Source organism: Globicephala melas, chromosome 11 (genome assembly GCF_963455315.2).
Source record: "Globicephala melas chromosome 11, mGloMel1.2, whole genome shotgun sequence".
NCBI lineage: Eukaryota > Metazoa > Chordata > Mammalia > Artiodactyla > Delphinidae > Globicephala > Globicephala melas.
This window is the reverse complement of record NC_083324.2, coordinates 64717532-64745082: the sequence shown is the minus strand read 5'-3', so window position 1 is coordinate 64745082 and position 27551 is coordinate 64717532. Positions and strand designations below refer to the sequence as shown.

Here is a 27551-nt window from a genome sequence, read left to right as displayed (position 1 = left end):
GTCACACATTTTTTTAACATGGTTGATTTAAATTTTTTTGTGTTCCCCCCACTGGAAGAAATTTTTTTAGTGTGATGTAGTAAGATCTTTTATCTATTTTATAGACTCTTAAGTTTTTTGTATACTGCATGAAACTTAGAAACTTCTGTGTGTACAAGAGATTTTTGAAAGGTCTATCCACTTCAAGATTATATATAATTTTCCCCATGTGTTTCTTCTAGGTTGTTTTTTCCCTCCCCCACTCTTCGTTTTTTTTTCTTAAACATTGTATAAATATATCAAATTTATCCATTTTCCTGTTGATGGACATTTTTATTGTTTCTAAGTTTTTGCTCTTGCTGTAAAGAACATGTGTATGCGTCTTAGTGCAATTTGGTGGCTTTCACTCTACGGTACTATGTCAGGCTGCCTTCTCCAGGAAATAGATTTAGAGGTTTACTTGCAGGACACTCACTGGGGAGTGCTCCTGAGAACAACACCTGTAAGAAATTGTAGGAAGCAGGATTGGGTAGAGAGAGAAATTAAACTGCAATGTACCTAGGACAGAAGCCCCAATTCTGGAGCTGGACAATTCTTCACGTTGTTTCAAATTGGAGCAAAGAGGCTTGGCTTGTCCCCACATGTTGGCTATAGGCTGCTCCTGAGGAGGGTGTGTGCTTATCCTGGGCAAGGCGGCCCCCTTCACTGCAGGCAATTTCCTGAGAGGAACTCAGCTGTGAGCCCAGCAGCCACGGACCTCAGTGCCTGGGTTCTGAGGGGTGGAACCTGGGTGATGCCTCACAGCTTCCACAGGTGCATTTTAACTTTACAAGATTTTGCCGAATTTTCAAGTTGATTTTATCAACTTCTACTCTCTTCTGCAGTATATGAGAATTTGTAGTTATTCTTCCTTTCCACATTTTCTATCTTGGTTTTCCTATGTTATTTTGGGGATAATTTCTACAGATCTTTTCTGAGGGGCAAAAATGATCTCTTTGGCTGTGTCTGTTTTTTAACTCATTTTTTTTCTGGAAATTCCAGGTATTTCTTTTAAAATGTTTGTCTTTTTTTTTTTCCTTAAAAAGCAAACTGTTTCTTTAGTATGATTTTCATATCTTTATATTTTTAATATAAAACTTATTTGTCTCTTATATGATAATCAATAGCTATACTTTTTGATGTCCTGGGGCTCTAATTTCACTCATTATTCTATTTATTTTCATGCAGGCTGTCTCTTCATGTTTGTAATTTTGTGGGAGTTCTGTACTGCCTGAGTCTGTCCTCCAGAAGGGTTTTGCATCTGCTTCTTCCAGGCTCCTCAGGCATATTACCAGCCTGGGACCCCATTTCTTCCTTTAATAATAAACCTTTTTAAGTTTCAGAAGTTTTACAGAATTATCACAAAGACAGTATCTTCTAATTCTCTTAAGGTTGCTTTCTTTTTTAGTCTAAATTTTTGATTCATTTGTCTGTGGAGATGGTACCACTGTAAGTAAAGGAGAAAACGGGGGTGTCAGCTAAGGAGAGGAAAGCCCTGATGTCTTGTGGGGGTAAAACTGTGCAAGTCCCAGGGACTTCCCTGGTGGTCCAGTGGTTAAGATGCCGTGCTTCCACTCCAGGGGGAATGGGTTCGATCCCCGGTTGGGGAACTAAGATCCCGCATGGCGTGGCAAAATCCCCCAAAAACCTGTGCAAGTCCCACATACCACCCAAGGCCCGAGGGGACTTGCCTCCTCCCAGGCCCTTCTTAGTCCCTCCCAGACGCCCTCACCCCCAAACCTGGTTTGTGCCATGGTTCCACACACCCTTCTCAGAGGGTGTGTATCCTTTCTCCCCCTCCCACCCCAAATGCTCCCTCCGGGTGGGATGGCATCTTCTCAGTTCTCCACAAACCTTGCTGACTGAGGAGTGGTGAGCAGTGCAAGAGGTGAGGGGGAACAATGGGCAGCCCCACAAGCCAGAAATGACCCCGCCACCCGGGCCAGCACCCCACAGTCTCATTTGCCTGACCAAGTCTCCCCCTCTGTGCACTGGATGTGGAAGAGAGGGAGGGGTCTCATCAGCCCCCAGGAAAAACACTGTAAGCTGAGTTAGCTTAAATCAACTCTTAAATATTTAATTCCCATTTATTTAAAGTTCCATCAGTCTGTATACACTATTTATATTAAAAACACAGGAAGCTGGGGCTCCTAGCAAAAATATACATTTCAATTTTAGAGATTGTTCAGACACTGAGAAGAGCTGTATCCTCAGTACCAGAACTGGGGAGGGGGATGAGGATGGGGTGCATGGCGGGGGAGGGGAGGGGAGGGGAGAATCTTGCCAGTAGAGAGTGATCCTCAGGCATGGAAAGGCCCCTCCAAAAGGAAGACCAGACAGGACCCAGGAAGCCTGGGCTCTAACCCCACATGTCCTGCCACCTTTCTCAGAGACACCAGCCAGCCCCTCACCCCTCCAGACCTGTTTCCTCCCTGGAGAAGCAGCCTGGGTAGGCTCTCTGTCCTCTGCTCTGACGGCAGCGCTCCAAGCTCTCCAAGCTGTGCTTCTGCCCCTCCTCTGGGGTGAGTGCTTATCAATGGGGATGAGGGGGAGGGGCGGGGCCACGAGTGGGACTGGGCCTAGCAAGGTCCTTGGTCACCAGAGGCAGTACAGGGAGAGTTCCAGGTGACCAGCTGGGCCAAATACAAGGAAAAGGGGAGGGCAGCAGAGTTGTTGGGACAGAGGGTGTCACAAACGAGAAGGATCAGTTTATCCCCAGTACCTCCCCTGTAAGCAGGTGCTGGGCTGGGTCCACAGGACCCCGTGCCCACCAAGGGATCTGGCCTAGCCTCGGGAACAGGGGCACAGCTCTGCCCGTCCACCTGCAGGCCCCTCTGGGCACTCGCCTGCCTCAGGGAGGGGAGGGCGAGAGGTGTGGAACCTGCAGGTAAAGTGATTTCAGTGCTTGTGGTGTGTGGGCTGGAGGGAGTGTGTGTGGGGAGTGAGCTTCAGCTGGGCTGGAGCCACTGCCAGTGTCTCCGGGAGGCCAGAGAAAGGAGGGGCGCTTGTGAGGCCAGGCCCTGGCGCTGCCTGGGGGAGCGCGGTGCTGACACCTGTAGGCAGGAGTCGGTGGCTGCTGCAGAGAGGCAGACAGAGTGGGGTGCTGATGGGGGACCCGCCCCAGGCCTGGGCTCAGAAGCAAGTCTCCGGCTCGCCATCTCCCCTACCTCCCTCCGCCTCTCTTTAAGCTCGCTCCTCGTCAGTGGGGGTGTAGGGACCCCCACCTCTATCCAGGCTGGGCGCGTGTCCCCCAGCAGCCAGCGCGGGGGCCATCAGTGACACTGGCCTGCGAGACCGGTGAAAAGAAGGGAAGGGCGGCGGCTCAGCAGGGCTGAGGTGTGCGCTGCCTGCTGGGAGCCAAGCTAAAGCCCCGGCCGGGCCGCCTGCTGGGGGAGGCATCCTCCGCCAGGGACCCGGTGACCAGGGGCCGCTCTGCACTCAGCCCTGGCCCTGCTTACCTTCCCTGGGAAGCCAGGCCCAGAGAGCTTAGTGTTTCTTTGGATGGCTCGAGCCCTTTGCTGTGAAGACTGAAGACGGGAGAAGGGGACTGTTGGTGCAGAGGGCAGGCCCGGCCCCTCCTGCTGCGGGGTGCGGGGGGGCGGGGTGGTGGTGGTGGTGGTGGTGGTGGTGGTGGGGAAGCAGAGGTGCTGTTCTGTGCTGCTGGTGAAATAACACAAACTGCCTCACAGGAAGAGGAAGAGGGACAGACACGGAGATGGGGAAAGAGAAAGGGAGGGTGAGAGAGGAAGGAAGAAAAAGAACAAAGAAATGAGAGAAGACAGAGGAGCTGAGAAGGGAGGGAGCCGGGGAAAGGAGAGGGAGGTGGGCCGACTGTGTGTGATTCCCCCTCGGCCACCAGGCCCAGTGCTCAGCGGCTGGTCGACAGAGAAGCCCTCAGTACATGTCCTTGTAGATCTCCTGGAGCAGGGGGTGCAGCGAGGTCTCGGTCTCCGTCTTCTTGATCCGCTGCATCATCTGGGCGTGCTCGGTGACCAGCTGCCGCAGGTCAGCCATCTTCTGCAGCAGTTTGGGGAAGAGGTACTGGGCGTCAGGGTGGTTGGCCTGCAGGTGGAACTCGAGGGCGCGCAGGATGGTGTCCTGGATGGCCTCCACCTGTGACACGTTCATGAGGCCTGGCCGATCTGTGGGGACAGAGGGCAGGGGTGTGGGAGGCAGCAGGCACACAGGGGGTCTCAGGAGGGCAGGGCAGCTCCCCTAACCCCACCGGTGTGGGCAACTTGGCCCTGGGAAAAGTGGGCCTCCCTGCCTGGACTCAAACCTCTTCTCTACCACAGACTAGCAATGAGGCTACGGGCAGGTCACTCAGCCTCTCTGGACCTCAGTTTCCTCATCTGCAAAATGGGGATAACAGAAGTGCCTCTGGCATAGAGTCATTATGAGGATTAAAGAGTTATAATCTAGGAAAAGGAACTGGAACAGTGCCTGGCATGAAGCAAGCTCTATGCCACTGTCAGCGTGAGTCTTACTATATTTATTGTGCTGGAATTTGAAAAATGCAGGTAAAACACAGAAAATTTCTCCACTATCAGAAATAACCCCCATCAACATGTTGGTACATTTCCTTTCAGTCTTTTTTCTATCTCATCTCCATCTATACTAGATGGAGCTGGTCCTGCACACACAGTTAGTGCCTTACATGTTCCACTGCCATCATCACATGGACCCTTCCTCCTGCTGTCAGAGCTTAGGCTCGGCCCCTGCAGTGAGGGCCCAGCCCCCAGGAGGGCTGGCTGTGCGGGGCTGACCCACTGCCCCTCCCTCACTTACCTCCGCACAGAATGATAGCCGCGATGAAGAGAGCCAGGTCACTGTCATCAAGTTCCAGGGCATTGAACTTGACAGCAAACTCGAACTTGGGCTCGATGATGTCACTGAAGGGCTTTCGGAGGCTGCGCAGGAACTCACGGGTGACAAAACCAGTGCCGTTGGCCACCAGAAGCCCGTCCTTATTGACGATGGAGGCCAGCATGGCAAAGATGGCCTCGTGCACACCATACTTGAGAAGGGTCACCTGGTCGTTGAGGAAGAGGTCGCTGAAGCTGGGGATGCTCTTGGCGAACTCGGTGAGCTCACGCACGGTCTCCACCGTGGTGCACTGGCAGCGGTAGAAGACGTGCACGCTGATCTCCTTGTAGGGGGGCAGACCGTTCACTAGCTGCTTCCACACCAGGCCCTTCTCTGCCTGCCACAATGTCTCGATGTCGTGGATCACAAAGGGCTGAAAACCAGGCCCCGTTAGAGGCCAGGCCTCGGGGGACCCCCGCCCATGTGTGCCCCGTACCCCTTGCCTGTACCACGAAGTGAGGGGAGGGAGGAGGCCTGGTTCTCCCAGGAGTCAGGCAGGTGGCAGCAGGGCCCAGAGCCCGGGGTGCTGCCAGGCTGAGCAGTGACACTCACCGCCGTGTGGCTGGCCTTGCCGGTGAGGATGCCACGGGCCTTCTTTTTGGTCATGTTGAAGTTTTTCAGGTAGGCACTGTAGATGTGCTTGGAGAAGGCCCTCAGGTCAGCCACCTGGGGGTTGTGTTGACTCCCCTCGTTTGCCGTCAGCCCTGCCACCAGTTTCCTCTTCTCAGCCTCTGGCATCCGGCCAAAGCGGATGGCTGCATGGGGAAGGGGGACAGTCATGGAGGAGCCTGGGCAGGGGCCAGCACCTCTAAGGTACACAAGCCAAAGACGGAGACACACTTTTTGAGCACAAGGCCCTAAGAAGCTCTAGAGTCAGCAAGTTGGAATGTTGGGGAACCCCTCCAGAGTATAAGCTCCGGAGGGGCAGGGCTTCTGTCTGTCTTGTTCACAGAGCCCAGCAGGCTCTGTCTCCCGGGAGTGCCGGCCTCCAGCAAACTCCAGCCTCGCTCCTGGCAGCTGACACACGTGGTCACTCACTGGCTCCTGCCTGCCCTCAACAACCAAGAAAACCTGAGGGGATCCTGGGCCTTGGCAGTGGCTTTTCACACCCTGTCAGGTCATCCAAGACAGGCTCAAGGTTCTGGGAGTGGTGTTTCCAACACTACTGGAGTTAGGGTCAATTCCCAGGTCCCTTCTGGGCCAGAGAGGGTAAGGCTCAGGCGCAGACAGGTGGCAACTGCCCCCGGCCTGGGAAGCATGGCGGGTCCTGGGCAGTCTGGGAAGGCAGGCCTCAGCAAGGGCAAGGCTGACCCGCGTACTGACTGTGTGCTGGGTGCTGAGGAGCTGACTGTGTGCTGGGTGCTGAGGGCACCCCTTTCTGTTCCTGGGCTCTCGGAAACCTGGTTTCAGGCTGGCTCACCGTTGTGCGACATGCCCAGTGCCAGGCATTTCTGGAAGCGGCAGTACTGGCACTTGTTGCGGTTCTTCTTCTGGATCTTGCAGATCCGCTCACACTTCTCGTATTCCAGCTTCATGCGGATTGTTCGACGGAAGAAGCCCTGAGGGACAGGGGACAGGTGAGGAAGAGAAGAGCCACGAGGAAGGGAGAAAGGGTAAAACCCTGCCTGCTGGGCTGTGCCAGGGGGCTTGATTATGCATCGAGATGTAACAATTCCTGAATTTTGGAAGTAATGGGGGGGAAATATTATTGGAGGAGAGAGGGAGAAAGAAAGTAAACAACTCTAAAACTTTTGAAAATAACTGAAATAATATAGCATATTTATTTTAAGTGCTTCTTTGTTAGCTGGTGACACCAAACTGTAGTGTGGCTAACTTGATTTATTCGCAAATGCAACCTGGCTCTGCACCTTTTCCAGGTAGTCGTTTAATAAAAGAACATGTGAAATTGTGATGGGTGTGCAGTTAGTAGGAAGAATCCAAAAGCAAAACCAGAAAAAGAAATATCACGTTTCCTTTTTTATCAAAGAGCCCCCTCGGGCTGTGAGGCGCAGGAAACCCTGACCTTGGGAAGACGGCTCAAGCCCAAGACCCTCATCCTGTCCTATCTGTCTTCTCGTGTCAGGTCCCCAGGGGGCGCCAGCAGCCCAGAGAGCCCAGGTGAGTGACTGGGTCGGCACCAACGGTACCCAGCGGGGCAGGCCCAGCGAGGGAACCCCTCTTCTACAACAGGACCCAGAGCTAAGCCTGGAACAGGCCCAAGGGCCTGGCTGCCTCCCACGCAGGAATTCCACAGTGGGTATGGTCAGGACCTTGCCCGGCAGCAGGGAAAGCCTTCCTGGCAGGTCAACTCACCATGTGATCACAGCCCTGATGGGCAGCCACCCCTCCACTGCCTGTACCTTGCACCCCTCGCACGCGTGAACACCGTAGTGGAAGCCTGATGCCTTGTCCCCGCACACCCGGCACTCCATGTTGAGGCTGCCACACGAGGTCCCATCGCAGCCCATCTGCAGCTGGTCCAGCAGCGAGGGTGGAGAGCAGCTCCGGGAGAGGTCTGCAGACACACAACACAGGGAGAGGTCAGCAGACATACAACACAGGGGCAGCTTTGTGTTCTGCCAGGACTGGGGGCCTGGGGAGGTGACCAGAGCCCGCAGGGCAGCCCAGGTGGCAGGGCGGGAATCACAGTCTTGGCTCAGCCACTTAAGGGCTATGTGACCTCTGGGAGTCAACTTTCTGAGGATCAGCGTCTACATCTAGAATGTGGGGTCAATGACAGCTTCTCTGGGTGGAGGACAAAAGTGTCCAAAGCATTTCCCCCAGACCCGACACCCAGCAAGTGTTCCAGAAAGGCAGCTTACTATCTGGACTGAGTCAGACCTGCCTGGGCTGAGCTCACTGCTGGCGGGGAGAGGGCATGCGGGGGATGGTTGTGTTTTGGGAGGAGGGGAGCAACAGGGAAGAAGCAGAGAGATTCTCTTTAGACTGTCCTTAGGAAGTGGCTCCCTGGCTTAAGAGACTCCACTGTGTGGGCCCACAGGGGATTGTGTGAAATGTGTTTTGTGGAGGCTACAGAGCGCAGGCCTCTGCAGAGCTCAGCCCCCGCCCCAGAAATCTGATTCTTGCATGGACTCCTGAGATGCTGCAAAGGATCTTTCAAGAAGCTCAAAGGCATTCCCACGAAACTTCTTGCTAGAGCAGAAAAAGCAGAAATCTCAGTCACTATGACCGGGCGGTGGACTGAACTTCCTCGAGTGTTTTCCTGTTAAATGTTCAGACATCTGAACCCCGTGTTGAGTGTCGGCGAGGAAAGCCGTTGGCCACAGGCGACTTCAGGGTATTTGTGCCGTCAGGTGACTTAGTGAGAATGGCTGCGGGGTCTCTCCTGAATCTCTCCCCTGGACGCTCAGAAATGAGCCCTTCCCTGGGAAAGGGGGCCTGACTGGGCCCGTCTCTGCCCCCAGCCCAGTGCCCCTGTGTGATCCCACGGGCCGCCTGCCCTGCCTCTGCCAGGCTGGCCTGCCAACCTGCTGTTCTCTTCTTTCTTCCTGACGACTGAGCAACCTCCTCAGGGGCAGAGGCCAAATCCCCAGACCAGAGGAGCAGTGGCCTAGAGCAGACAGCTCCGCAGGGAGACCCAAGCCACGGCGGTCAGCCCACACTTAAGGTTTTCCAGGCCTGCCTTCCACCCTCTCTACAGTATGGTCACTGCACAAGAGCCTGACTCCCCACGATGGAGCTACCCCGAGACCAAAGCGTACTCCACTTCCCGACACCTTCCTCCCAGCTCTCCCGGTGTCCCCTGGGGTTCTAGGAGTGACAGCAGGAAAGCCTCCAGCCACACCCCACCCCGCCAGCAGGAAGGAGCGAGAGCACCAGACCCCCAGGCTGGGGAGGGTAGGGGTGACACAGTCCCTGCTTCCTGAAACAGCCTGGCCTGTCACAGAGCCTTAGATCTCAAATTCAGTCACTCTAAGGGGTGTAACCGCGCCCGCCTCAGCCCACGGACTGGGAGAGCGGGTGCCCTCTGCTCCTGCGCATGCGCTGCGGGGAGCCGGCAGCCTGTGGGGTGGGGTGGGTGTGGGGCCGAGCCCTTCTGGTCTTCTCCGGAGCCTTTGTGTTCACTCAGCACTGGACGCCCCGCACCAGGACATAAGGGCCTCGGGGCAGGGACTCTGTCCACCAGGGCGCTGCTGCTGGACGCGGGGCAGGCGCTCAGCGACTCTGGACTAAGTGGTCCTCAAGCTGCCTGGGCGTCCTGGCCTCAGCTCCGGGGGGCTGGAGGGGCCGCGCTGGCCCCGCAGCTCCTGCCCGCGTTATCGCGGGGGCAATGGAATTCACATTACCTTCTGCTGGGAGAAAACGAGATAACATGCAAAATCGCTCTGTAGAGACCTACGCAGACGCCGGGCAGGGAGGGCAGGGAGGGTTTCCGGTACTTCCTCCCCCGATCTGTGTGGTCTGTGTGCATGTTTGCTTTCTGGCACTTCTTGTAAGCGGTGTTGTTTATGTGGTTTGCATGTCTGCCTCCTCTGCTAGACTCGGCACGTCTCTACTCACATTCCCTTTGGATCTCAAAAGCCACCTCCTCCACTGAGTCTGGTCCACAGTGACCTATCATCCCAGTCTGTTCCCACCTCTTGGTGGTGCCTTCCTCGTCCCCCTTGTGGCCCTGGAGGCCTGGCAGGTGTCTGGTCACTTGGTTGCTGTTGGTACGGCACATGGCAATGCCACCCTACCTTTTCATTCCACAGATATTTGATGAGCACCTGCTGTGTGCAGAGCGGGAGTCAGACCCTGCCCTCAACCAGCTGAGGTAAGAACACTAGGACACAAGGTAGCGAGTGGCAAGGCCAGTGGCGGGGCAGGCAGAGTGGTGCAGGACTGGACGTGAGGTGGTCAGGGAAGGTGACTGCTCCCCTCTCTGTGCTCAAAGGTCAGGGCTTCGATGACCCCCAAGTTGGCTTCCAGGTGCTCAGAAGCAGCCCGCCTAGGGGGTGAGAATGGCCTCAGGAGCCACACAGCCTGAGATCAGGTTGGGGGTCCGACGCTCACAACGCAGCTCTGGGCCTGTCTCCTTCTCTGCAAATGGAGGTGACAGGAGCATGTGTCTCAGAGTCACCGTGAGGAGCAGAGGAGTTAACAGAGAAAGTTCCTGGACCTTGGAAGTGCTGTGGAAATATCAGCTTAAGTTAGGATCAGGCGTATTAGTATCAGAAAGCTGCAGTTCTGCAGCTCCCAAGCATGTGCCCACACAGGCAGGGGCCGTTCCTCTTCCTTCCTCTGGCTGCTTGTTCTTCTTCCCCATGGCTTCACAGAAACCCAAGGTGGGGGAGGAGGGTCCTCTGCTTATGAGGCCCGGAGAGCCCCGAACAAGACCTAGCCTCCTCTCACTTCTGGCCTGCCGCCGCCCCTGCTCACCCTGGAAGAAGCCAAAGTGCCCAAGCCCCATGGACCACAGAGGGAGCCAGAGCTCTGGACTGTAGGGAGAGGCCCAGGGTGAGTGTCCCAGGGGGGCCCCACTCAGGAAGAGTGGCAAACTGGACTGGGGGGGGAAAGAGACCCAGGGCAGCGTGGGGGCCCTGGGCGTGTCCTGCCCCCCAGGTGGTGGATGGGCACAGGTAGTCCGGGAAGTCTGGGGTGGAAGGGTGATGGGACAAGGGCCCCCCACCCCACCCCCGCCTATTTGAGGGGAATAAGAGAACTCGAATAACTGACACATGAGGTAGAAAGAGGCAGGGGAGATGAGGGACTGGGGCACGTGGAGTGTATGTATCCTACAGGGATAGGTTTTGTTGTGGGGTACATGTGTATTGGGGTATCCCATCACTTCGTGGTGAGTTTTCCAAAGATAAAGGTTCTCTTTCTTCCTTGTTGACCACCTGGCTTAAGACTTTATCCTCCAATCACCATCATATCCTACCCAAAAGTAATGATGGCAGAATGCTCCCCATTCAAGGGACCAGCTTATGAAGGTCCCCCCACCCCATGACCTCTTAGCAGGAGACTGGGCTTCCAAGAGGCCCTCCCTCCCACTGGGAGCCCCTGCCTCAGGGATCCTCTGCCTCAGGGACCCCCAGGCATGCTGGATGGAAGACACCCTGGGCTCGCCCTCTGAGGGCTGTCTGCCTGCAAAGCCACTCTCCTGGGCCAGCCCAGGGCAGTCCTCTCACCTGGCCTCCTCCTCTGCTCTCAGGAGATGCCCTTGCTCACCTGATGGCCATCATCTGGGCCCTGAGTCCCACCTCTGAACTTCTGCCCCAGCCACACCCTGCCTGGCCTCCCAAACCCGTCCTGAGGGCCTGCCTCTACCAGTCCTGGGAGGGAAGGGGAAAGAACCAGCGTTTATCAGGCCCCTACTAAGTGCCGAACGTGTTAGTGTCTTTATGCTCATTAGTATCATTTCAAATCATCTTGGAAGACAGTAACTGCCACCATTTAAAGGTGAGGAAACTGAGGCTCGGGAAGTTGCGGAATCTGTCCGAGAGTACCTGTCCAATACATGGTGGGACTGGGATTTGACCCTAAATCTGAGTCCCTGCAAGGGCTGTGTGTTTGAAGCAATAACACCTCTTTTTTAGTGCACACCTACTGTGTTCCAGGCCCTCTACTGGACACTTTACACCATTAGCCTCACGTGACCCACAAAACAACCCTTCAGGCAGGTTTTAACGCCTGTTTCATAGGTGAGGAAACAGGCTCAGAAGGCTAAGTGATACACTGACAGTGGCTCTGATGGCTAATTTTATGTCAGCTTGGCCAGGCCAAGTACCCATGGAATCCAGCTTTTGGTCAAACACTAGTCTACCTGTTACTGTGAAGGGATTTTTTAGGTGTGATTGACATTTAAATCATGAGTCTCCACAATGTGAGCAGGCCCCAGCCAGTCAGTTGAAGGCCTGAAGAAAATAGGACCAAGGCCTCCCCAAGGAAGAAGGAATTCTGCCTCCAGGCTGCCTCAGACTTGAGCTACATTATCAACAACCCCAGGTCTCCAGCCTGCTGGCCTGCCTGCAGAATTTCGAGTTGCCAACCCTCACAATTACATGAGCCAATTCCTTAAAATAAACCTCTCTCTCTGCGCGCGCGCACACACACACACACACACACACACACACACAAACACACACACACGCACCTCCTCTTGTTTCTGTTTCTCTAGAGAACCCTGACTAACACAGTGGCAGCATGAGAACTATCACCCAGAACCATCCAACCCCTGGGGCTGAGCTCTTACCCACTGCACTCTGTGACTTTCCGTATATGTGTGTACGTGTGTTCATTACTACTAATCAACAGTTTGTGATTATGATAAACGATGAGACGCGTCACTGCCAAGGATAACACTATGCCATTATTCAAATGTTTGGACTCAGCATAAGCACTACCCCTGTCACGCAGAGAGTGAAGTATCAGTTGCACCATCTCTGATTACAGGTTCAGCAAACACGCTATTGACCTTATTCACGTCATTAGTGTAGTCGAGAGCTCTCCTGTATATCTAGTCTCCATCACTGGAGATAGGTTGTTGTCATAGCTGTGAGGGTGGCCCAGAGGGAACAGCCCTGTCTATTTACTTTGCTGGCAGAGCCCCAAAGGCAAACAGCTTCTGAAGTCAGGGCCAATTCTGTAGAACTCTGGGGCTGGGTTACCAAGCAGCCTCCTTACTTCTGTTGGCCTGGACTGTGGGCTCCTCAGGGCAGGCACTCAGTCTTGCCCTTCACTGGATGGCCGACCCCTGCTGGACACCCACCAAGCACTTGCTGACTGAGAGGAGGCACCAAGGCCAAGAGGAAGGACACTTTATCTTCCTCAGCCCTGCGCTGAGACCCCTGACTTCTTTCTTGGGTGTGACTGGGACCTTCATCACTGAAGCAAGAGAGGAAGAGGGTGGGAGTGGGAGGTGAACGCTGGCTCAGCTGCCCCTGCCCAGCCGGGGGACCCGGGCACGCGAGCTTCCTCTTTGCTGAGCGCTAATGATGAGGCCTGTCCTGCCCGCGTCCTGGGTGGGGGGAGGGGCTTGGCAGGTGCTGAGCTTGGTACAGAGATGCACAGGGTCAGCGCAGAACCTCTGGAGGGTCAGAAGGAAAGCAAACTCTGCAGCCTTCCTGCTGTTCAGGGCTTGAGACTGTGCCTCATCCTCATGGGTCCCTGAGGGGGCTCCAGAGGCCAAAGTCATAGACTCACAGGGTGGGGCAGGGAGCCAGCACGTGCTGACTAGCGCCTGTGGCATGTCATATGCCACCACTGACTCCTCACCCAGCCGGCCCTTGAGATGGGCAGGATGCAGCTTTTTTTTTGGGCCACACCACACAGCTTGCGGGATCTTCCCCGACCAGGGATTGAACCTGGGCCACCCCAGTGAAAGCCTGGAATCCTAAAGACTAGACCACCAGGGAAGTCCCAGGATGCAGCCTTAAAAGGCAAAGAGCCTGAGATTGGAGAGGTAAGGGCACTGGCAAGGACCACAGCCCACAGGGGCAGACATGGGATTCTAGCTCTGGGTTGTGTGATCCCCAACACAAGAAGCTCTATCTTCAGGGCCCCTCACCTGCTGGCTTTTTTTTTTTTTTTTAAGAAAACAACAACAACTAATTTTACCCTTTTAAAGAAAGTAACGCATTTGCTTTTTAAGTTATGAGAATACTGCAGGCTTGGTGAGAAAAACACATAAGGGCACACAGGTAGCATCTGACAGATCCCCTCCACCCACAATCCTACTCCTCAGAGTAGCCTCACTAGCTATTTGAGTGTCCTCGTCCAGTGCCTTCTAAGATATATAAGGATTTTTTTTTTTTAAGAAGATGTTGGGGGTAGGAGTTTATTAATTAATTAATTTTGGCTGTGTTGGGTTTTCGTTTCTGCGCAAGGGCTTTCTCTAGTTGCGGTGAGCGGGGGCCACTCTTCATCGCAGCGCGCGGGCCTCTCACTATCGCGGCCTCTCTTGTTGCGGAGCACAGGCTCCAGATGCGCAGGCTCAATAGTTGTGGCTCACAGGCCCGGCTGCTCTGTGGCATGTGGGACCCTCCCAGACCAGGGCTCAAACCCGTGTCCCCTGCATTAGCAGGCAGACTCTCAACCACTGTGCCACCAGGGAAGCCCTATAAGGATTTTTAAACAATGGGATCCCCAAGTTGTCAGGAACTTACTTCCCTGTCAGCATACACAGACCTAATGACTGCAGAGCATCCCACCGTATGGCTCTACCACAGTTTATATAACCAATTCCCCACACATGGACACTTTCTAATTTTCTGCTATTATGAGGAGTGCTCCTATAGATAAGTGTGGAAATCTCTGTGCACGCTGAGCGAGTATTTACACTGGATACATTCCTAAAAGAGGAACTGTAGGGTCAAAGGAATGCACGCTAAGTAGTAATGGCCTGCACTGCCCAGCTGCCCCTTCCACCCTCAGGGACTACTGGAGGGCCACGTCCTCACCCTCTGGCCAACCCAGGCCTCGCTGCCAATCTGACAGGCTAAACAACATCTCATCTGAAGATTCCTTCTCTGACTATTGAGTAGACTGAAAAATGTTTCATGTTTTCTGGCCATTTGTATTTGTCCTACCGTGAATTACCTGCTTCTGTTTTTCTGGTGGGGGGCTTGTCTTGTAGAATTTTATATACTATGGCTTTCACCTAATGATTAGGTTAAACAGCCCCCTCCATTTCAATTACTGAACAAGTAAGTCTTTCTACCGCCAATTCATCCATTTATTGATAAACGGAATCTATTAAACACAACATCATACACAGCACTGTGAGACTGGCTGGGTAAATTCTGCCCCAGACGTCTCCCCACGTGCTCTAAACCCCACCAGTACAGCTCCCCGAGACGCCATCACCATGCCCGCCTCGCCCGCTTCGCACAAGCTAGCACGCTCTGGTCTGCATGCAAACAGCCTATCATTTGGGGATATGGTCCCCACAGCGTGTGTAGGAAACCCCAGGACAGGACACCACACTGCAGGTACTTCTACGTGCCTGGGCCAGCCATGGGGGCAGTGTGGGCTAGGGTAGGCAGTGAGGCCACCAACCCCAGGGCCCTCTCTTCCTCTTCCACTCTCCCTTGGTGTCCTCAGTGACAACTCTTGCTCATTCTTAGCTCCCAGTGTCTCCTCTCTGCCTCCTAAGCCTCCCTGCTTGTCTCAAGTTCAGGACAGTGTGTGCAGGTCCTGTGTGCAGGTCAGCCATTCATTCCTCTCTCCTGAGAAAGGTTGGGTCTGCAAAGCCATCAGCCAACCAACAGGGAGTAGGTTACCCTGGGGGATAGGGGATACCTTCTCGCAAGCCCTGAAATCACACTGGGCCTACTTTGGTTGTTCCAGGGTGTCTGGTGGGATCAGAGGCACTGGATGATGGCTCTCCCCTCACCCTACCCCACCGAGTGCCCCGAAGAGGAAGAACCTCTGCAAAATCCTGGGACTTTGCTTTGTAGGTTCACAGCAGCAAGCAAGGCCCAAGGATTCAGGCCTCTCTTAGGTGCAGGCTCAAGCAGGAGCCTGTCCCACCCCAAGAGCCCCCACCCTGACTTAACTCCTGACACCACCTGCCTCCTTCTCCCCATGCAGACACAGGGAGCCAGAGCACATCTTTGTGGGGCAGGCCTGCTCGTCTGCTCTGAATCACCACTTGTGGTCAGGATCCCCTTCAGCTGAAGCCAGCAGCAAAATCAGGATGCCCCTCCCAGCAGCACATCCTCTAATGACACTGAGTACCTTCTGAGGGAAGGGAGAAAGGACCAGCTGAATGTGCTGGTACTCGGGTGGAGGGAGCAGGGAAGGGGCGGCAGCAGCAGCAGGGAGAGCCAGGGGCTGAGGGGGGGGTGCAGCGTCTGGGTGCCCTTGAAGGTGGACATAGCATGATGATGATGACGATGAAGATGAGGACACCACAGTACAAAGTACCAGAGGAAAACATCTACACTGCTGCTGGCAGTAGATAAAGGGGAACCAACAAGTTAGACAGGAGAAGCTAAAATCTGTCTGGCTACACGAAAGTATTACTAATTCCCGTCATTGTCACTAAGTGCTTAGCATCTGCCTAATTACAATGCACCTTGATAATGTGTAATTAGTACCAGATTGAGTTGTGTGTTCTGACTGATCCTAACAATCACAGGTACAGATGATCTTTCTGGCATGTTGCTGATGCACATTTGTCCCAGATCCCTTGTGGTAGGAGAGGTGGAGTAATAATGATGACAACGTGCATTACATAGGCTAACTCATTCCATTCTCACAAAAGCCTGTGTGCACGTCCCCTATAATCCCTGTCTGTTTTACAGGAAGAAGGGGTGCAACTTGCCCAAGATCCTGCAGTTGATGAGCAACAGAGCAGGGGTGTGACCCTGGGCTGTCTGGCTCCAGTCCTTAACCACCCTGCTGCCCTGCACCCCATGATGATGCTGTTAGCAGAGGGCCAGGCTCCCTGTCCCCCAAACCCCATCTGTGCCCCCTTTGCCCCATGTCCCCTGCCTGCTCCCCCTTACCTGTATAGCTGCTGGAAGGAAGTGAGTGCCCTGGTCCCCCATTGAGTTCTGGGGCTCCTTCTGCCCTTGCCACTTCCTTTTTCTCCTCCTCTTCCCGGACCTCAGGGGCTTCCTCCGGTGGCTGCTCCATGGCTGATTTCCCCTCGGCACCACACCTGCAGGCCCGGTCATAGCTCTGGCATCTTCTGGGTCTGAACACAGATGGACCTTTACAGGGCAGTTCCTGTCAGCCTGGGCAAAGGAGAAGACAGGGAGAGGTTGGGGAGGCAGGGTAGAGGACGAGAGGGTGATGGAGTGGGGCAGGATCGAGGGCCGCCATCTGGGGGGACTGGAGGGGCACTTCTGCCTCTCCTGCCCTTGCAGAGCAGGAGCGACCCATCCCTGCAGTGCGAACCTCTAATCCTGCCATCACAGGTCACTGCCCCTCCACCCTTTGCCCACCTGGCTCTTGTGGCAGGTTTGTGGGGTTCAGAGCAGCTTCCGGTAGCCAGACGGGGTGATACACCCCCGTGCCACCTTTCCCCGCATCCTGCTCTTTGAGCCTCCTGAACCTACAGGAGCCACATGAGAATGACTTGAGGGGCTTTTTCAAACTTTCCAGTCCTCTTGGAGATCCTGATATGCATCAGACCTCCCAACCCCCATCCTGTCCCACCAGCACCCAGGCCCAAGAATCATCGCTCTCCTAAGCCACCTTTCTCCAAGGGAGTTGAACCTACCCTTCCTGTGTTTGGGTGTGGGAAAAAGGCACGCTAGGCTCACAGCTGACAGCAGACCTGCAACCAGACGCTCAATGCAGAGCCGTCAGGCAAGGGGCGATGCACTCTGTCCTGGAATCTGGGTTACTGGGTGGTGACCCCCATGTCTACATCACCCAGGAGGGGGCAGTTCCAACCCTCAGCAAGTAAAATACTGTCCACAGATGCTGCAGTCGGAGAGGGTAAGGCTACGGGTGCTGTGGGAGAGAGTCCGCCCGGCAGGGAACACCTCTCAAGAATACGGCCTGAGAAAAGACACTGAGGCAGCACAGTGAGGAGTGGTGAGGGCCCCTGTTGGCTGAGGCGTGGGGCGCTGAAGGAGAGAGGATTTGAAGGGCGGGCTGGGAAGGTGGGTTTTATCCAGGCGTGAGCACTTCAAATGCCCTGGCGTAGGGAGTGTGTGTAACTAGACCCGGTCCTGTGGTGCTGCAGGCCTGGAAGATTAACAGCAGAAAAGACCTGCTTTAGGAAAATTCAAGCACCTGTGGGACCTTACCTTGGATATTCCACAGGCAGCTCAAACTCAACCTATCCAAACAGAAGCCACCATCTGGCCCTAAGCCCGCCCTTCTCTTCCTCTGGTAATCTCTACTTTAGTGACCCAAATGCCCAACTACCCACCTATCAAAGCCAGAAGGTGGGAATCATTTGACACTCCACACCCTCTCTCTTCCTCCTCTAGGCCTGCACACTTGGCTATACTGGAATCACTGGGGAGTTTTTGTTTCTTTTTTGGAGGTTTGAACTTGAGTAGGACATTTATAAAAACCTAGACAGGGGCAGTGTCCTCCCCAGCCCAGGTGCCACTAGGCACAGCACAAGAGACTACAAACGCAGCAGGGGAAGGTGGACACTCAGGGTGTGGGAGTGCAGGCACCCCCACTTCTGGCTCAGGGATTTGGGGAGTAAACAAAACCTACTTGGAGAAGAATTGGGGAAGAAAACCAGCAATTGCCTTCTTCTGTATGGGTGGGGACAGGGAAGGAGGCAGGGACAGGGGCAGGAGCATTTCACATCACTAACCTAACTTGGGAAACTGCAAGGGACCATCTTCGACTGGCCTTAAGAGGAAGACAAGATGGATGATGGGAGAATCCACAGGAGGGAGAGGAGGAGAGGGAACGTGGCTAGGGGGCAACAGCCCCTTCCCTTCTGGGCACAGGAAGGCAGCCAGGGCACCAGGTCCAGGCAGTGACCTCACAAGGACAGCACAGTTTTTGCAGCTTAGATATCACCCACCTGCCCCCACCCAGCTACTCATTCTGTTCGCTCGCTGGTGTAGGGCCACTCTCCGGCCCCGCGGGCGTGGATGGCTCTGCGGCCTGAGGCCCTGCCTCTTCTGTGTCTCCTCCCTTGGAGGCAGCGCTAGCCTCTGCTCCTTTGGCCTGGGGCTCCTGGCTCTCAGGGGTGGCGGCAGCCTTCCCTTCCAGGGCAGTGCCTTCCTCGCTGCAGGCAACGATCTCCACTGGGGAGTTTTTAAATATATGGATGCCTGGGCTCATCCTCAGGGATTCTCATTTGATTGGTTTGGGAAGCAGCTTGGGCATCAGGATTTTTTTTAATTAATATTATTTATTTATTTATTTATTTATTTCACTGCATCGGGACTTAGTTGTGGCACATGGGATCTTTTGTTGTGGCGTGTGGGCTTCTCTCTAGTTGTGGCACGCAGGCTCAGTAGTTGCGGCAAGTGGGCTCTAGAGTGTGCAGGCTTAGTTGCTCCGCAGCATGTGGGATCTTAGTTCCCCGACCAGGGATCGAACCCGTGTCCCCTGAATTGGAAGGAGGATTCCTAACCACTGGACCACCAGGGAAGTCCTGGGCATCAGGATTTTTATTTTTAATTCCCCTGGTGACTGTAACGCACAGCTAAGCTTGAGAACCACTGTGCCACAGCAAAGCAACCTCCAGCTGATGGTAAATCGTTCCCTCTTAATCATTCCTTTCCACAAGGCCTTCATTTTCCCTTGTTTGGATTGACACAATGACCTCTTAATTGGTCTCCTAAAGGCAGTTTGGAAATTCAGTGCTAGGGTCTAAGACCTGGGGAGTTGGGGATCTGGAGATTTGTCGGGGGCAGGGGGGGAATCTTCACTGACGTGACAGGAGCAAGAAGGAATTCATTTCACCAAAGGAAAGTGACATGTCAAGGGAGGACAGAGGAAGAGGCACCAGAGCAGACAGTGAGGCAGTGGCCAGAGACAGGAGAGACTTGGGACAGCCGGTTGTCTCAGAGACAAGGGAAGGGCTGTTTTTTGGGGGGAGTGGGTGGTCAACCATCTCAAATGCTGCAGAGTTCAAGGGTGATAAACTGACACATGGCCAATGAATCCGGTGACTGTGAGGTCATCTTTGACCTTGTTATACAAATTTCAACCAAGTGGTTGGGATGGAAACCTGAGCTCTGAAGAATAAGTGGCAGCTAGTAAGCTGGGACAATGAATAGAGACTAATTTTTTAATGAATATGTCACGGAAAGGAATGTACAAGAGGATGTAGCTTGAAAAAGTAGCAAAGCCAGGAAAAGTTTTTTTGGAATAGAGGAGGCTCAAGCAAGCAGTGGCTAGCTAGAGGAGAGGTCTTCAGAGAAAGACAGTCTGAAGATTCAAGGGGGAAGCTGGGGCAGGACGACTGATGGAAGAGGAATAATTCAAGGGCACAGGATGAGGAAAATACAAAGTATCGCAACAGTGTGTATGGGGGTGGTGGTGGCGGTGTGCTAAAGCTCATAGGGAATGACTTCACTCTTGTTAGTTAAGTAGGAGGAATGGTGGTCTACTGAGAGTAAAAGATGGGACTTGAAGAAAGCAAAGAGGCTGAGTGGAGGTACTCTGGCAAACATGATAGGGAATTAGCTGAAGAGAAATAAAAAGAATTGTATAGTAGGGCTATGGTAATTAAAATAGTGTGGTACTGGCACATGAATAGATAATCATTGAAAGAGCATACACAAAGTCCCTAAACAGTTACAAATGCATATGGGACTTTAATGTTATAAAAATGGCACTCCAAACCAAAAAGAAAAGATGGATTCTTCAATAAATAGTATTGGGACAAGTGAATAACCATCTGGATCCCTACCTTACATCTTATACCAAGACAAGGTCCAAATAAATCAAAGCTTTTAAAGTTAAAACAAAAATACATGAATTATAAAAAGGGTTGAAAAGCTAAGTGGGAGAAGAGCTAAGGTGGATACTAAGCCCATAAAGCTTAATGGGTAAAAAAATCAATAAATTTGATTTCATAAAAATACAAACTTACTACAAGGTGAAGAAACCATCATAAGAGAAAAAAAAAACCCAGATAATAGACTGGGAAAAGTATTTGCAACTCGTCAGACAAAGGGCTAATTGCCCTAAAATAGTTCCTACAAACTATTAAGTAAAAGACCAGCAATCCAATAGAAAAACGGGGCCAGGATACAAAAAATATACACAGAAGAGGTATATACACTTAGTTCTTAAACATATGAAAAAACGCTCAACATCATTCATAAAAGAGAAATGCAAATTAAAACAACACTGAAATATACTTTTTACAATCAGATTAAAACAGATGCTAACCCTCATGGGGCTTCCCTGGTGGCGCAGTGGTTAAGAATCTGCCTGCCAATGCAAGGGACACGGGTTCGAGCCCTGGCCCGGGAAGATCCCACATGCCGCGGAGCAACTAAGCCCGTGTGCCACAACTACTGAGCCTGAGCTCTAGAGCCCGTAAGCCACAACTACTGAAGCCTGCGTTCCACAACTACTGAAGTCTGTGCACCTAGAGCCCATGCTCTGCAACAAGAGAAGCCATGACAATGAGAAGCCTGCGCACCGCAAGGAATAGTAGCCCCCGCTCACCGCAACTAGAGAAAGCCCAGACGCAGCAACAAAGACCCAACACAGCCAAAAATAAATAAATAATTTATTTAAAAAAAAAACCCCAGGGCTTCCCTGGTGGCGCAGTGGTTGAGAGTCCGCCTGCCAATGCAGGGGACACGGGTTCGTGCCCCGGTCTGGGAAGATCCCACATGCAGCGGAGCGGCTGGGCCCGTGAGCCATGGCCGCTGAGCCTGTGCGTCCGGAGCCTGTGCTCCGCAACGGGAGAGGCCACAACAGTGAGAGGCCCGTGTACCACAAAAAAAAAAAAAAAAAAAAAAAAAAAAAAAAAACCCCAAACAGATGCTAACACTCTGTGGCTAAGCACGTGGGGAAACATCATGTCACATGTCCCTGTGGAAAGGTAAATTAGCACAACCTCTAAAGAGGGTAATTTGGCTACATCTATCTAAATTACAGGACACATTCCCTTTGATCCAGAGATACCACTTCTAGGTTGTATCTTACAGCTATCCTTCCACTGAAGTACAGTGACATAAAGTATTAGCACAAGATTACTCATTACAGTATTACTTGACCAGTATATGTGGGGAACAAGCTAGATGTCCATTAACAGGGGACAGCCATAAACAAGAATGATGATGTTTATGGACTGATTTGGGAGTATCTCTAAGATATATTAATAAGGGAAGAAAGCAATCTGCAGAATGAAGTGAAGAGCTATACTTTGCACAAAGAAGATACAATGAAGCTGGATTTGACTGTGTGTGTGTAAGATAGCGCTGGAAGGCTACTTAAGAACTGGGAATGCTGGTTGCCTCTGGGGAGGGAATTGAGTGTCTGGGTCACTGATGGGACAGAGATTTTTCACTGTACCTGTTATTTTTATTTTATTTAAAAAAATTTTTTATTGGGGTATAGTTGATTTACAATGTTGTATTAGTACTGTACCTTTTAAATTCTGAACTATAGGCATGTTACCTGTTCTAAAAATAATTTAAATTGGAATAAAATAAAAAAGCAAAACTTACAAACAATAATGTGAAAGATGAGAGGGCATGATCAACGTTAAACTGCTCAAGTCCTTTTATTTTTCAGGAGGCAACTGGAGATGTTGATGAACTTTACAGTTCAGTCAAATGTACACAGAAAAATTTCAAAGGTAACCACTAAGACACTGTAAATAGAGTGTATAATTTCCAAATTATTGCAGCAGAATGGGAAAACTTGGGAGAAGTCATGTAAAATTCTAGTTTTCAGACTGAGAAAGTCTCACAGACGGAGACATTACAACCAAATGCAACGCAGGGTGGTGGACTGGATCCTGGAACAGAAAGAGGACGGTGGTGGAAAAACTGGGAAGTTCCAAGTAAAATCTGCTTAGTTTAGTTAATAGCATTGTACCAGCATTCATTTCTTAGTTTTGGTAAGTTTGGTAATCTTTACAATATTTCTGTAACCCTAGACTTTTTCAAAATAGAGTTTTTTAAAAAAGCTTTAAAAAATCTGGCTTTCTGGCTTCTTTTTTGGGGGGTGGGGTGGGGGGACCGCACTGCACAGCTTGTGGGATCTTAGTTCCCTGACCAGGGACTGAACCCACATCCTCCGCAGTGAAAGTGTGGAGTCCTAACCACTGGACCGCCAAGGGACTTCCCTGGCTTCTCTTGAAAATCGGGCAAACCTGGCCTGCATGCCCCTGCCCACCGCCCACCCAGGGGCTAGGCAGTGGCGGCCCCTTTACCTGGAATCGCGCTCTCCACTGGCAGTGTCTTCACTGCTTCCAGCTGTCACTCCTAGGCTGCTTTACTCATTCATGATGCATGAACTGCCCCCATTTGCAGGGATGTGAGTATGGTTAGCATAAAGCGGTTCCTCAAGTATCAATCCCTGATCATCCCTGAGCATTAAACCTGGGAATCACCAGACCCAGAGCAAGGGAAATGCTCAGAGGTGCAGTTCCGCCACATGGTTCTGACCAGGAACGAGGAGCCGCCACCTGGGGCAGTCACTTCCCGATTCCAATTCCCCTTCTTTCTCACTGAGTCCCCATTTTCTCTGGATCAGCCACGTGCCTAGCTACACACTCAATTTCCCAAACTCTCTGGCAGCTACAGTGTTCATGTGATGATTCTGACCAACAATATGTAAACAGAAATCTAGGGATTTCCCTGGTGGTCCAGTGGTTAAGACTTCGCCTTCCAATGCAGGAGGTGCAGGTCGGATCCCTGGTCGGGGAGCTAAGATGCCTTGCGGCCAAAAAAAACCCCCCTAAAACATAAAACAGAAGCAGTATTGCAACAAATTCAATAAAGACTTAAAAAAAAAGAAAAAAGAAATCTACTAGAAGGTCTTCTGGAAACAGAGGTCAAGAGGGTGGGGCAGAAAGGAGTAAGGAGCCGGGTCAGCACAGCATCACGGAGCTGCTGAACTAACCCTAGAATGCCTGTCTCCAGACTACTTATTAGGTGGAAAAAAAATTTTTTTTTTAAATTTATTTATTTGGCTGTGCCGGGTCTTAGTTGTGGCATGCAGGATATTTAGTTGCAGCATGGATGTGGGATCTAGTTCCCTGACCGGGGATCGAAACTGGGATCCCTGCATTGGGAGCGCAGAGTCTTAACCACTGGACCATCAGGGAAGTCCCTAGGTGGAAACATTAAATGCCTATTTCACAAGGCGCTGTTTGACAGATTTCGGTTTCGTGCAGTTGAACACAATCCTAACTGAAATAGTAGCAGGATAAAAAAGGAGAGTGGGACTGGGGGGAGGGGGTTGGTGACAGCACTGTAAAGGACCTCGGTGATCACCAAGAACAGTGTGTGACCGTCGTGGCTTGAATAAAATGCTCTACAAAAATTGGCGATTATCTAAATAACAAGGATCACAGATGCTGATTCTTCATGCTGCACAGAATTGAAAAGCCTGGAAGTAGAGGAGGCAGGGGCAGGTGAGTGGTGAGAGACCCTCAACCAGGCCTGTGGCTGAAGGGGCTACAGGAGGCTTCTGAGGAGCAGCGTCACGAGGATGAGCAGCACGGTGACAGAGGGGCCAGATCATGGGACACCCAGGAGCCAGAAGCACAGTGGTGGCACTGACCTCAGGAGTAAGCGGATGAGGCTGATTAGAACAAACTGCTTGGGGATCCGTGTAGCCTGGGTGTCAGTGGACACGGGGAAATCACACAGGCTGTGGTGATGAGAGCCAGGGAGAGAGGGGTGTGAGGACTGCAGGCACACCAGGCAGGTGGAAACAGAGGAGGAAAAACAACACTTCCCTGTACAGATACTCGACAAAATATTTTCTCACATATTCCCTCATATCTTCTGACGCTCTGAGTGACCCTGGGAGATGGGACAGAGGTCACTGTTGGGACTGAATCCTGGAGGGAGGGGCAGGAGCTGACTGAGTTCCTACTGCATGGCAGGCTCGGCCCAATCCTCACAAGTCCCCACAAGACCAGCCCCGTGGTCTCCCCTGGGCAGATGAGGAAAGTGACAAAAAGCCCAGGCCCGCCTGGCCTGACAGGCATCTCTCAGAGAACACGCTAGAGGATGCAGCAGAGGACCACGGGGTGCAAACACCGCGGGGCCCAAGCCCAGCCCGGCCTCTGAGGAGCTGTGTGCACGGGGCCACCTTACACACCTGACGCTCCTGAGCCTCAGCTTCCCTTCCACATATCAGCTGGTAGAACGTTCTTTCACCATGACCAGAGGAACTCTTCTCAGTTTCTGGGGTGCAAGCGGTGGCCTCTTGAAATCAGATGGGATTCTGGGCTCTGGCTAGAGCTTTGGATTTGGGGCCAGGGTCTCTGGATTCCAGGTGGATGTTCCTTCCCAGCCCAGAGCTGTCCCTTCTGTTTGTGACCTCTTAAGGACAGCAGCTGCAGGGGGAGGGAAGCTGCAGTCTGGTTGCTCTAAAACCCACACACATCCCTTGGGCTGTTGCTTATTTGGATGCAACCCCATGCTGGGGCCCATCCCTGCAATTTGCCGGAAGCCATCCATTTTCACACAGCCCTGGGTGCTCCGTCTACAGCTGAGGTCTGCCCATCTCCCCAGTGCCTGCCCCCACCGCTGGTCTCAGCTTGCCCAGCCAGGAGCCGCTTTATTCCCTAGGCCCTCCCCCACCTCACCTGGGCGGCCTACAGGCTGGGTTTTCACAGGTAGCTGCCACCACAGCCTCCACTCTCCCTGCAGTGCACCCTGTTCCCTTCTTCCTTCCTTCAGTCCTGGCACTAAAAATAGCACCTGGCACTAGGTTTAACCTTTATGTGGCTGAGAAACCTTGGTTTTTGCTATTGCCACCCCCCAGCACTGTTCCAGTGCCAGAAACCCTCTGACTGTGTCACAGCTTTGCCCCACTTAAGAGGCTGGTGCTGTCCTCAGGACAAGGGTCCTGTAGCCAGAACGAGAGGGGTGCTGCTCTGCGGCCCTTGCACAGAAAATGGAGTCGCTACCAAAAGAAATTCTTACAAAACCAAATACCTGGGCTACTCTGATTCTGGCATTCACACACGTGTTGTGTGTATACATGCTCACAAAAGCCTGCCAAGCAAGCATCCCACCCTCTTTCCCCTTCTAGGAGCTAAAGTTGGGCAAGGGGCACGACTCTATCCATTTCCCACTGGGCAGGTAGATTTCACAGGCAGAGGTAGTTAGGAGCTTAACCCAGATGACCCAGAGCTCCAGAGAGGCCTGGTCTGGGGCTCGAGCGACCAAGCCACCTGGGGCCCTAATCCTTCCACCAAGTCCAGTCATCCTTGGGAAACAGAGCTTCCCTGACACCCAGCAGCAGGCTGTATGCTCTGAGTGGGCTTACTCTGTGTCAGGCCCCATTCAGCTGTGATGCATCCTGTCAGGCCTCTCCCTGCACCACAGCCTAAGGTGGGTCACAGCTCCAAGCCTCGTGTCCACCACCTCCATCACAATGGTACCAGCTTCCAATTCTCCAAGGGTTTATAATACACCAAACTGTGTGTATACTGACACATCTAATCCTCACAATAGCCCTAAGAGTCAGGTGCTATTATTATCTCCATTTAACTGATGAGGAAACTGTGGCACAGAGAGGGAAAGTAATTGAGTCAAGGTCACACAGTAACTGGAGGAGCAGGATTTGAGTCCAGGCAGGTTGGCTCAAGTCTTAATCACTATGCTGTGCCTTGCATGTGGTGCTGGGCAAGACTGGACCAGAAGCTGGTAAGTCCTTGCCCTGTTGGATCTGGAAGCTGCTCTTAGTCTCAGTCTGGAGCCATCATCCCTGAATCCTTTGTCTAGATGCCAAGAACTTCTTCTGTCAAGAACACCCTGGTTAAAGCCCTTCTGAATACTCCCTGCCAGAAAATGACTGCTGTGTGCTAAAGACAGCCATAAGCTCTGGTCCCCGGCTCCCTCCCCAGCTCTTCCCACTCGCCTCACGTGCAGCATCACTCTCTGAACAGAGGCTCGCACCAGCCTCAGCCTGGAATGCCATCCCCGCCACTAGCTAAGGCCTACCTTCCTTCCAGACCTGCCTGCACCTCCTCCTTTAGGAAGCTCCCCTTGACTAGTCCTATTCTGTTCCTTCCTACTGCAACCCTGGCTCTCCAGATCTGCTGTTACCACATCAAACTGCAACGTCTGTTAGCTGGTCTGTTCTCACCATGTTACCAGTTCCCCACACAATGCTCTCTATCTATCTTGCAGAGGTAGGTCCCCGGCACCTTGCACGGTGCCAGGCATTTAATGGGTGCTCAACGTACACTCTTTGAATGAATAAACAGACTAAAAACATTAACCTGAGCCACACTGTGTCCAGTTGTAACAGTTGCCACTATATGAGTTTTCACCTATTACTGCCCTTGAGATGCAGCGAGTACCCCGCAGAAGTTCATTCCACAGGCTTCTGTGTCAGGCCTGGGTTCAAACCCCGGCTCTGCCCCCCCTCTCTGTGACTTGGGGGAGACACTAACCCTTCAGTTTCTTAGCCCTAAAGCTGGCCTACTACCACCTAACCTGAGCGGCCGTCATGCGGATGAGATAACCACACTGCAAATGCTTAACAGTGCTGGGTGTAAACACCTAACAAATGGGGCTGTGGCTACTGCTACTGTCATCACTCCTGGCTTGCCTTAGGGGATGACATGGAGCAAGTGACATTCCAGGTCTATTCCAGGGACCTAAACCCAGAATTTCCCAATTCCCTGCCTTACAATCAACGGTGAGAAGGGAGAGCTGACAGGGCGCCCTGCTCTGGGTTTGCGCTTCTTTCAGAGAGATGGGCCCGGACCCTTCTCCATGTCTGCCCCTTCCCCCACCCCTTGGGACGACCTAGTAGCTGCATTTCCTCCTTCCCTCACTGCAGGGGGGTGAGGAGCAGCAGCCTCTGGTTACAGGGCGGAAGAGTGCTCAGGATCAGAGAGGCCATGGGAGTGGGGCCTGGCCAACGCACTCCCAAGCTTCCCTATCAGTCATTAACCCAGTACTGACCCAGTGCCCTGGGTTTCCAGACCAGCAGCTCCACGGTGCTCTCTGCTCCCATTTGTCAATCTCGGTCACCCTACTCCCCTCAGGGCACGTGAGAGGCCTGTGTGGCCTTGGAATGGATTCACCCCAGCAGGTCCCCTGAGGCCAACACCCCAGGAGTAG

The 27551-nt window shown here is 52.7% G+C and overlaps 1 protein-coding gene across 1 annotated transcript in view; it reads right to left on the bottom strand.

Annotated features, from left to right (window-relative positions):
* Positions 1-2086: 2086 nt before the first annotated feature.
* The window catches only part of PPARD (peroxisome proliferator activated receptor delta), a 77186-nt gene continuing 51721 nt past the window's right edge, over positions 2087-27551 (bottom strand). The window contains exons 3-8 of the mRNA XM_030870987.2: positions 16341-16571; positions 7245-7399; positions 6305-6443; positions 5437-5639; positions 4807-5257; positions 2087-4160 (exon numbers count right to left, since the gene is read on the bottom strand). Coding sequence (XP_030726847.1) covers positions 3913-4160; positions 4807-5257; positions 5437-5639; positions 6305-6443; positions 7245-7399; positions 16341-16470 — 1326 coding nt within the window. The 5' untranslated portion in view covers positions 16471-16571 and the 3' untranslated portion in view covers positions 2087-3912. The remainder of the gene's footprint in view (positions 4161-4806; positions 5258-5436; positions 5640-6304; positions 6444-7244; positions 7400-16340; positions 16572-27551) is intronic.